The sequence below is a fragment of the Rhinolophus sinicus genome, chromosome 3 (genome assembly GCF_057876585.1).
Source record: "Rhinolophus sinicus isolate RSI-liver-muscle chromosome 3, RSI-T2T, whole genome shotgun sequence".
NCBI lineage: Eukaryota > Metazoa > Chordata > Mammalia > Chiroptera > Rhinolophidae > Rhinolophus > Rhinolophus sinicus.
This window is the reverse complement of record NC_142503.1, coordinates 28,656,653-28,667,769: the sequence shown is the minus strand read 5'-3', so window position 1 is coordinate 28,667,769 and position 11,117 is coordinate 28,656,653. Positions and strand designations below refer to the sequence as shown.

Here is an 11,117-nt window from a genome sequence, read left to right as displayed (position 1 = left end):
TGTACAGTCCCCTTCACCATTATGAAATGTCCATCTTTGTCTCTTGTTATCTTTTTCACCTTGAAGTCTGTTTCATCTGATATCATTATGGCTCCACCTGATTTTCTCTGGGTACCATTTGCTTGGAGTGTCAATTTCCACCCTTTCACTTTGAGTTTATGCTTGTCCTTGTAGCTGAGATGTATCTCTTGGAGACAGCATATGGTTGGGTTTAGTTTTTTGATCCAATCTGCTACTCTGTGCCTTTTTATTGGTGAGTTCAGTCCATTTACATTTAGGGTGATTATTGATATGTGAGGATTTCCTGTCATTCTATCTTTAGTTTTCTGGTAAGGCTGTGTCTCCATTGTTTCTTTGCCTTTTTGTTGTTGTCTATTATTTCTGTGTGGTGGTATTCTACGATGTTTCCCTCTGTTTCTTCTTTTATTACAGTATATATTTCAGTTCTGGATTTTTTTTGAGTGGTTACCCTTAAGTTTATGTAAAAAAAAGTTTGATATTTAGAGTATTCCATTTTCTTCAGCACGCTTACTTTCTCCATTCCCGTATTCTGGTTCAGGCCTTTACTCTCCCCCTTTTTGAGTTTTGGTTGCCACAAATTGTCCCTGTTGATGGTGGTCAAATAGCCTCCTTTAGTATTTTTTGTAGGGCAGGTCGTGTATTAGAAAATTCCCTCAGCTTCTGTATGTCTGGAAAGGTCTTTATTCCTCCTTCATAGCTAAAGGATATCTTTGCTGGATATATTATTCTTGGCTCATGATTTCTCTCTTTCAATAGTTTGAATATTTGGTTGCACTCCCTCCTGGCTTGTAGAGTTTCTGCTGAAAAATCTGATGATAATCTAATGGGCTTTCCTTTGTAAGTTACCGTCTTCTTTTCCCTGGCTGCCTTGAGGATCCTTTCTTTGTCGTTGATTTTAGACAGCTTCAATAAAATGTGCCTTGGAGAAGGCCTGTTGGGATTAAGGTAACTAGGTGTTCTATTTGCTTCTTGGATTCGAGGGTCCAGTTCTGTCCACAAGTTTGGGAAGTTCTCATCGACAATTTGTTTGAATATATTCTCTGTTCCCTTCTCTCTTTCTTCTCCTTCTGGTATGCCCATTATTCTTATATTGCTCTTTCTGATGGAGTCAGAAAGTTCTTGTAGAGTTCTTTCATTTCTTTTAAGTCTCAAGTCTCTTTCTTCTTCCATCTGTGTCATTTCCAGGTTTCTATCTTCGATGTCACTGATTCTTTCCTCCATCTGGTCAACTCTACTACCTAAGCTAGTTATTTCATTCTTAATTTCTTCTATTGAGTTCTTAATCTCCAGAAATTCTATTTGGTTCTTTTTTAAAATTTCGATCTCTTTCATAAAATGTTCTTTGATTGTGTTTCTGAGTTCATTTAACTGCCTATCTGTGTTTTCTTGCATCTCATTGAGTTTTTTCAGAACTGCAATCTTGAATTCTCTGTCATTTAAGTCACATATTTCTGTATCTCTAAGTGCCTTTTCTGGAGACTTTTCACTTTCTTTCTGAGCTGTCTTATTCCCTTGGTTATTCATGGCAATTACTGGTTTACTATTTCTCTTCCTAGACATCTATAGGAGTGGCTTCTGCAACCGGTTGATAGGAAGCGGTCTTTCTTTTGTTTTCCAGTACTTGTTGGTAGAATGTTTTATTTTTTCTCCAACTGCAGCTTATTTTTCTTCTCCCACATGGTAGTGCTATGTTTTCTCTGCACTATTCCAGCTTCTCGCACAATGGGGGGATTCCCTGGGAGACGGGCTTCTCCTCTGTTAATAGTTCATCTAGGTCACAGGGCGCAGTGTCCCGGTGGGTATGTGGAGAGCTTTTGATGTTCCAAAGCTCTTCCAGCTCCAGATTCAGAGCCCGTATGTTTCAGCAGTTCTGTTTACTCCTGCAGGGATCCGCCCAGATAGGTGGGTCCAGGGGCAAGGTGAGTTGTGGGAGGTGGCCCAGAGCAATGGCAGTGACCACCATTACAGCCCGTCCTGCTTCCACAGCTCCCTCCCCTTTGCCGGAACTAGTTGGGCTGCGAATCTGCGGGCCATAGTTCTTAGAACAGCAAATATTCTGCTCTTTTGATCTGACACTGCTACTGTTCTGTTTCTAGCACCGGGCAGGTGGGGTCGGGGTGAGCTCTGGGAGGGTAGGGAGGGGGCGCCTAGTCTCAGTGCCTAAGGCTTCCGTTCTCTGCTTGGCAGTGAGGGCTTAAACCACCGTTTTCAGCCTTCTTCCCTCAGTCTTTTCTCTGAGGTCTCTGCCGTGAGCGTTGGGTTCAGCAGTGTTATATGCTGTCCCCTCAGCCCTGTGGGCCATAAGCGGAGCCCTAGCAGTCTGAGTTCTTCCCTCTCCCACAGCTGCGGTAGTTCCGGGAGGCAGCACCCTCGGAGCACTGAGCTAGGTCTGTGTCCTGTGCCCGCGCAGCTCCATCTCCACACTTCTCCCTTCCCTCCTCCCCGCTCACACGATTCGCCCACCTTTAGGTGAATTCAGTAGTGGGCCTCTTCGCCTTGCCTGTCTGCTGTGCAGGGAGTCCTTTGTGGAATTATTGTTGTTCGATTAGTTGTAAATTCCAGGGGAGCTTTACAGAGGCTCACCTCACCCCACCATTTTGATGAAGTCCTTTGTTTTTAAATGAGTGCAAGAATGTAGATATATGAAACTAGAGTTTAATTTTCTCTGTTAAAATAAAAAAAACTTCTCAGATGACTGTTCTGCTCTTTATAAAAGATTATAAAAGTGTTTCCTTTACCTTTACTGTAATCTTGCTAGAAACAAAGATTGTGTCTTATTAAAATATTCTTGTGCTTTACATTGTTTTCATCAGGTTTGTAAATACTAAAATAAACGGAGTCTTTTCAATAGTAACTTTCTGTATTTGCCATTGAAATCCAAAAAACATCCTGATTGATGAAAGAAAGGAGAGATGCGGCCATAAATATGCACGGCCAAGCCACGGAGAGCCGCCCAGTCTATTATACTAGAGAAGGGGCGGGGGAGAGAGAGCGCGGGTTGGTGCTCTTCAACCAAGCCCTGCTGACAACACGCTGACACTGAGCTGGTCCCAGAACCTGGCCCTTCTCCAGCCCTAACTGGACGGCTGAGAAGCAGCCTGTTTGGAGGAGTGAACGGTGTTGCCATAGAGAAAACGCGGGGGACTGAATGCAGACATAGTTCTGTAGCCCCTATAAGCACCTGCTCCGCGCAACAGGCAGAATAACAACGGGAACAGGGGCTCGGTGCCAGCCATGGTGCTGGGACTGCAAGACCTGTCCGGGGACACCAGCGGGACAAGGACCCAGTCAGTACAGGAGAACGGAGGGGTGCTGCCACTGAGAGCTGGGACTTGACCCGCACCGTTAACGAAAGTGATGAGAAATCGGCAGTTTCAGTGCAACGAGAGCTGTTGCCCTGGAAAACGATACACGCGGAGCCACAGACACCAGGACTGTGAGAAACCACCCACCCCAACCGCGACCAAGAAAACTCGTGTTCAACCAAAGGTTTGGTCGTGTCCCAAAACGCTGGCGGCAGACAAAACGCCCCGCGGTTTACGCCAGTCAGAGACACACCCACAAAACGCGGTCCCCAGCACTTCAAAGGACTGGGATCCAGCAAGTGTCGCCAAGAAGCAGCTAGCCTGCTGCCTGAGAGCAACGTCGGACTGGCAAAAGTAGCCATGGAGAAGCGGCGGGCGAAGCAAAATCAGGATAAATTTTGGTTTCCTGGGCTCGTGGGCAAAGGAGGAAACGACAAGTCATAAGCGTCCAGAGCTGCAAGGAGAAACTTGAGGAATGAGCATCAAAAACCGACCAGGGACACCCAACGGACATCTTAACACAGTTTTATTCAGTAAGGGAGGATCTATTTCCCGTGGAAAGTTCCCCAAAGGCTCCCGCTGCCATCTCAGGGCTCTTTAACTCCAAGGACTGTCCGACAGCAGCCGCATGAAGGTGTAGACAGCACGACGAATCCACTGCAGGCAGCCTGAGAAAACCCTGCGCAGGCTCCACCAAGCGGCCACTGGATGTCGGCGGCGCTGTGACGCGGGCGCGCGGTCACAAGTCTCGGTGTCCTGCGAGCTGACTGCGGCGTCGGGCGGCTGGGCCTCGGGAAGCTGCTGGAACGTGGTTCCATCTGCGCTCTCGGTCTCCCCTGCGGGTGTTCCTGGCGTCATCTGTGTCGCCGGCGGCCAGAGGCCGGCACTGGGCAAGGCCGGGCTCGCTTCCAAGGTGCTCTGGGCTCGGGTTAAGAGTCTGTACCGCTGATAGACCGACGGCAGCCGCCAAGGAGGACTGGAAAGCAGTCTCCCATCGTAATAACCGCGGTGACAGTACGACTCGCCCCGTACGGGGTAGAGGGAGAGCGGCCCCAGACCAGAATCTTCGGAGCTTCGGATAGAGAGAGGCAGCGGCCCTGGCTCCACGTCAGCGGAATCCCACGCCTTTTTCACAGCGTCGAGGAAATGCTGCTCCATCGCGGAGACCTCGGACCAGGAGGACAAAGGCGTTCGCGCCGGTGCAAGAGGCAAAGTCTGCAGCAGTACCAACAGCCCGGGTATTTATGCTCTCCCCGCTCGTGGGCGGATGGAAGCCCGACATCGCACACCGATTAATTCAAAACACGGAGGCAAGCCCGACATCGCACACCGACTAATTCAAAACGGAGGCAAGCAGGAGATCGTAGACTGACTAGATCAAAACGAACGACTTCAAAACGGTGCTACCAGTGACATATTCAAGGAAATCAGTAGACGGAGTGAAATACGAAAACTGCCTGAGAGCAGACATCGCCCAACTACCATTCCGATGGAAAAACGTAGCAGGAGGAAAACATACCAAAAAGGAATGGAGCCGTAAGCAAACTGGACAGAGAACTAACCCTACAAAGTGAAGAGTGAGCTAGCTGCGCAGAAGACACACAGGAAAACCCGGGACTCGCCACTAATTGCTCTGGACTCATCAGCGATGTCGGTAGCAGCGCAGAGCCCGAGAGGGCAGTGCCTGCAGGTTGATTTCTCAAAGAGCCGTGGTTTCCTCCGGGTCTCTGAGCCGCTAATTTCTGCGGAGTCTCTTCAGTGAAGTCGCTAGCAACGTGGAGCCCTAGGGGATAGTGGCTTCACATTGACTTCTCGGAGACCCCACGGTATCCCGGCGGTCTCTGTGCCTCTAATTTCTCCGTTTTATCTTCAGCGATGTCGCTACCAGCGCAGAGCCGGAGAGAGCAGTGGATGTACGTTGATTTCTCGGAGACCCATAGATTGATTCCTCGCCATGTGCGCGCGGGATTTTCCCTGTTTCAACTTCATGATGGGTGATTGCTGTTTTTTCCCTTCAGCGAGGGGGGATCGCTCCGTTCTGGCTTCACCGACGGGGTGGGGGGGGGTGGCTCCGTTTTGGGGTCAGCGAGGGGTGATTGCTCCTTTTTCTATTCAGCGAAGGGAGATTTCTCCGGTTTGTCTTCAACGTTGTCGCTATCAACGCAGAGCTGGAGAGGGCCGAGGCTGCAGGTCGGTATCTCAAAGCCCCATCGTTCCCTCGCCGGGTCCGCCGCGAATTTCTCCGTTTTGTGTTCAGCGATGGATAATCTCACCGTTTTGCCTTCAGCGACGTCGCTAGCAGCGCAGAGCCAGAAACAGCAATGGATGCACGAAGATTTCTTGGAGACCCATCGTTTTCTCTCTGCGCCGTTAATTACTCGGTTTTGTCTTCAGCGAAGTCGCGGAGAGCGAAGAACACGAGAGGACAATGGATGCACGTTGATATCTTGGAGACCCGTCGATACCTCGCCGTGTGTGCACTGGTAATTTCTCCGTTTTTTGGTTTGTGTGTGTGTGTGTGTGTGTGCGCGCAGAGATGGGTAATTTCTCCGTGTTTTGCACTCAGCGACGGAGAAATCGCGCCAGGGTTGGTAAATCCCGCCAGTATTTGTGCTCAGCGGAGCGAAATCTAGCGGGCGTGTGCGCTCAGCAGCGCGACGAGGAATTCGCGCCGGCATTTGCACTCAGCTGCACGGTGGGGAAATCGCTTCCGCGTTTGCGCTCACGTTTAGGAAAAAATGCCGGCGGGTGCGATGAACCGCGCAGAAATCGCGCCGTCGTTTGCGCTAAACGTCGAGGAAATCGCGCCAGGTTTGTGCCTGTGCGCGTGGCATTTGCGCTCAGCGGCGGGGAAATTGCGCCAGGGTTTGCGTTAAGAGGCGGGGCGCGGAAATCGCACCGCCGTTTGTGCCTAGTGGTGCGGAAATCGCGCCGGGCTTTGCGCTCAACTATGGGGCTCCGAGAAATCAACGTACATCCACTGCTCTCTCCCGCTCTGCGCTGGTAGCGACATCGCTGAAGATAAAACGGAGAAATTAGAGGCACAGAGACCGCCAGGATACCGTGGGGTCTCCGAGAAGTCAATGTGAAGCCACTGTCCCCTAGGGCTCCACGTTGCTAGCGACTTCACTGAAGGGAATCCGCAGAAATTAGCGGCTCAGAGACCCGGAGGAAACCACGGCTCTTTGAGAAATCAACCTGCAGGCACTGCCCTCTCGGGCTCTGCGCTGCTACCGACATCGCTGATGAGTCCAGAGCAATTAGTGGCGAGTCCCGGGTTTTCCTGGGTGTCTTCTGCGCAGCTAGCTCACTCTTCACTTTGTAGGGTTAGTTCTCTGTCCAGTTTGTTTACGGCTTAATTCTTTTTAGGTTTGTTTTCCTCCTGCCACGTTTTTCCATCAGAATGGCGGTTGGGCGATGTATGCTCTCAGGCAGTTTTTGTATTTCACTCCGTCTACTGATTTGCTTGAATATGTCACAGGTAGCACCGTTTTGAAGTCGTTCGTTTTGAATTAGTCGGTGTGCGATGTCGGGTTTGCGTGGGTTTTGAATTAGTCGGTATGATCTCGGGCTTGCTTTTGTTTTGAATTATATCGATCGGGCTTTTTTTAAAAATTATATCGGGCTTTCGTTTTGAATTATATCGGGGTTTCGTTTTGAATTATATCGGGGTTTCGTTTTGAATTATATCGGGGTTTTGTTTTGAATTATATCGATCGGGCTTTTGTTTTGAATTATATCGGGCTTCTGTTTTGAATTATATCGGGCTTTCGTTTTGAATTATATCGGGCTTTTGTTTTGAATTATATCGATCGGGCTCTCGTTTTGAATTATATCGATCGGGCTTTTTTTTTTATTTATATCGGGCTTTCGTTTTGAATTATATCGGGCTTTTGTTTTGAATTATATCGGGCTTTCGTTTTGAATTATATCGATCGGGCTTTTGTTTTGAATTGTATCGATGGGGCTTTTGTTTTGAATTATACCGGGGTTTCGTTTTGAATTATATCGATGGGGCTTTTGTTTTGAATTATATCGGGCTTTCGTTTTGAATTATACCGGGGTTTCGTTTTGAATTATATCGATGGGGCTTTTGTTTTGAATTATATCGGGCTTTCGTTTTGAATTATACCGGGGTTTCGTTTTGAATTATATCGGGGTTTCGTTTTGAATTATATCGGGGTTTTGTTTTGAATTATATCGATCGGGCTTTTGTTTTGAATTATATCGGGCTTCTGTTTTGAATTATATCGGGCTTTCGTTTTGAATTATATCGGGCTTTTGTTTTGAATTATACCGGGGTTTCGTTTTGAATTATATCGATCGGGCTTTTGTTTTGAATTATACCGGGGTTTCGTTTTGAATTATATCGATGGGGCTTTTGTTTTGAATTATACCGGGGTTTCGTTTTGAATTATATCGATCGGGCTTTTGTTTTGAATTATACCGGGGTTTCGTTTTGAATTATATCGATCGGGCTTTTGTTTTGAATTATATCGGGCTTTCGTTTTGAATTATACCGGGGTTTCGTTTTGAATTATATCGATCGGGCTTTTGTTTTGAATTATATCGGGGTTTCGTTTTGAATTATATCGATCGGGCTTTTGTTTTGAATTATATCGGGCTTCTGTTTTGAATTATATCGCGCTTTCGTTTTGAATTATATCGGGCTTTTGTTTTGAATTATATTGATCGGGCTCTCGTTTTGAATTATATCGATCGGGCTTTTTTTTTTATTTATATCGGGCTTTCGTTTTGAAGTATATCGGGCTTTTGTTTTGAATTATATCGGGCTTTCGTTTTGAATTATATCGATCTGGCTTTTGTTTTGAATTATACCGGGGTTTCGTTTTGAATTATATCGATCTGGCTTTTGTTTTGAATTATACCGGGGTTTCGTTTTGAATTATATCGATCGGGCTTTTGTTTTGAATTATATCGGGCTTTTGTTTTGAATTATACCGGGGTTTCGTTTTGAATTATATCGATCGGGCTTTTGTTTTGAATTATACCGGGCTTTTGTTTTGAATTATATCGATCGGGCTTTTGTTTTGAATTATATCGGGCTTTTGTTTTGAATTATATCGGGCTTTTGTTTTGAATTATACCGGGGTTTCGTTTTGAATTATATCGATCGGGCTTTTGTTTTGAATTATACCGGGGTTTCGTTTTGAATTATATCGATCGGGCTTTTGTTTTGAATTATACCGGGGTTTCGTTTTGAATTATATCGATGGGGCTTTTGTTTTGAATTATACCGGGGTTTCGTTTTGAATTATATCGATCGGGCTTTTGTTTTGAATTATATCGGGCTTTTGTTTTGAATTATACCGGGGTTTCGTTTTGAATTATATCGATGGGGCTTTTGTTTTGAATTATACCGGGGTTTCGTTTTGAATTATATCGATCTGGCTTTTGTTTTGAATTATACCGGGGTTTCGTTTTGAATTATATCGATCTGGCTTTTGTTTTGAATTATACCGGGGTTTCGTTTTGAATTATATCGATCGGGCTTTTGTTTTGAATTATACCGGGGTTTCGTTTTGAATTATATCGATCTGGCTTTTGTTTTGAATTATACCGGGGTTTCGTTTTGAATTATATCGATGGGGCTTTTGTTTTGAATTATACCGGGGTTTCGTTTTGAATTATATCCATCGGGCTTTTGTTTTGAATTGTATCGATGGGGCTTTTGTTTTGAATTATACCGGGGTTTCGTTTTGAATTATATCGATCGGGCTTTTGTTTTGAATTATATCGGGCTTTTGTTTTGAATTATACCGGGGTTTCGTTTTGAATTATATCGATCGGGCTTTTGTTTTGAATTATATCGGGCTTTCGTTTTGAATTATATCGATCGGGCTTTTGTTTTGAATTAAACCGGGGTTTCGTTTTGAATTATATCGATCGGGCTTTTGTTTTGATTTATACCGGGGTTTCGTTTTGAATTATATCGATCGGGCTTTTGTTTTTAATTCTATCGGGCTTTTGTTTTGAATTATATCGAGCTTTTGTTTTGAATTATATCGGGCTTTCGTTTTGAATTATATCGATCGGGCTTTTGTTTTGAATTATACCGGGCTTTTGTTTTGAATTATATCGGGCTTTTGTTTTGAATTATATCGGGCTTTTGTTTTGAATTATATCGGGCTTTTGTTTTGAATTATATCGGGCTTTTGTTTTGAATTATATCGATCGGGCTTTTGTTTTGAATTACATCGGGCTTTTGTTTTGAATTATATCGGTCTTTTTTTTTGAATTATATCGGGCTTTTCTTTTGAATTATATCGGGTTTGAATTATCTCGGGTTTTCCTCCGTGTTTTGAATTAGTCCACGTGCAACCTCTGGCTTGCATCCGCCCACGAGCGGGGAGAGCATAAATACCCGGGCTGTTGGTACTGCTGCAGACTTTGCCTCTTGCACCGGCGCAAACGCCAGTGTCCTCCTTGTCCGAGGTCTCCGCGATGGAGCAGCATTTCCTCGACGCTGTGAAGAAGGCGTGGGATTCCACTAGCGTGGAGCCAGGGCCGCTGCCTGTCTCTATTCCAAGCTCCGAAGATTCTGGGCCGTGGCCGCTCTCCCTCTACCCGGTACTGGGCGAGTCGTCATGTCGCCGCGGTTATTACGATGGGAGACTGCTTTCCAGTCCTCCTTGGCTGATGCCGTCGGTCTATCAGCGGTACAGACTCTTAACGGGAGCCCAGAGCACCTTGGAAGCGAGCCCGGCCCTGCCCAGTCCCGGCCTCTGGCCGCCGGCGACACAGATGACGCCAGGAACACTCGCAGGGGAGACGGAGAGCGAAGACGGAACCACGTTCCAGCAGCTTCCCGAGGCCCAGCCGCCCGACGCCGCAGTCAGCTCGCAGGACACCGAGACTTGTGACCGCGCGCCCGCGTCACAGCGCCGCCGACACCCAGTGGCCGCTTGGTGGAGCCTGCGCAGGGTTTTCTCAGGCTGCCTGCAGTGGATTCGTCGCGCTGTCTACACCTTCATGCGGCTGCTGTCGGACAGTCCTTGGAGCTAAAGAGCCCTGAGATGGCAGCAGGAGCCTTTGGGGAACTTTCCACGGGAAATAGATCCTCCCTTAATGAATAAAACTGTGTTAAGATGTCCGTTGGGTGTCCCTGGTCGATTTTTGATGCTCATTCCTCAAGTTTCTTCTTGCAGCTCTAGAGGCTTATGACTTGGGGTTTCCTCGTTCGCCCACGAGCCCAGGAAACCAAAATATATTCGTGATTTTGCCTCTCCCGGCGCTTGTCCATGGCTACTTTTGCCAGCCGGACGTTGCTCTCGGGCAGCAGGCTAGCTGCTTCTTGGCGACGCTTGCTGGATCCCAGTCCTTTGAAGTGCTGGGGACCGCCTTTTGTGGGTGTGTCTCTGACTGGTGCAAACCGCGGGGCGGTTTTCCGCTTTTCAGCCAGCGTTTTGGAACACGACCAAATCTTTGGTTGAAGGTTTTCTTTGTCGAGCTTCGGGTGGGTGGTTTCTCACAGTCCTGGTGTCTGTGGCTCCGCGTGTATCGTTTTCCAGGGCAACAGCTCTCGTTGCACTGAAACCGCCGATTTCTCATCACTTTTGTTACCAGTGGGGGTCAAGTCCCAGCTCTCAGTGGCAGCACCCCTCCGTTCTCCTGTACTGACTGGGTCCTTGTACCACTGGTTTCCCCGGACGGGTCTCGCAGTCCCAGCACCGTGGCTGGCACCGAGCCCGTTCCCGGTGTTAGCACTTCTGCCTGTTGCGCCGAGCAGGTGCTTACAGGGGCCACAGAACTATGTCTGCATTCAGTCCT

The 11,117-nt window shown here is 47.3% G+C and overlaps 2 protein-coding genes across 2 annotated transcripts; one reads left to right on the top strand and one right to left on the bottom strand.

Moving 5' to 3' along the window:
* Nucleotides 1-3,170: 3,170 nt before the first annotated feature.
* Nucleotides 3,171-4,484, bottom strand: LOC141570784 (annexin-2 receptor-like). Its single transcript, XM_074329212.2, has one exon. The coding sequence runs from the start codon at nucleotides 4,482-4,484 to the stop codon at nucleotides 3,924-3,926; it is 561 nt and encodes a 186-aa protein (XP_074185313.2). The 3' UTR covers nucleotides 3,171-3,923.
* Nucleotides 4,485-9,763: 5,279 nt separating this feature from the next.
* On the top strand, nucleotides 9,764-10,420 carry LOC141570785 (annexin-2 receptor-like). The gene has a single exon (XM_074329213.2). The coding sequence runs from the start codon at nucleotides 9,792-9,794 to the stop codon at nucleotides 10,350-10,352; it is 561 nt and encodes a 186-aa protein (XP_074185314.2). The 5' UTR covers nucleotides 9,764-9,791; the 3' UTR covers nucleotides 10,353-10,420.
* Nucleotides 10,421-11,117: the final 697 nt, after the last annotated feature.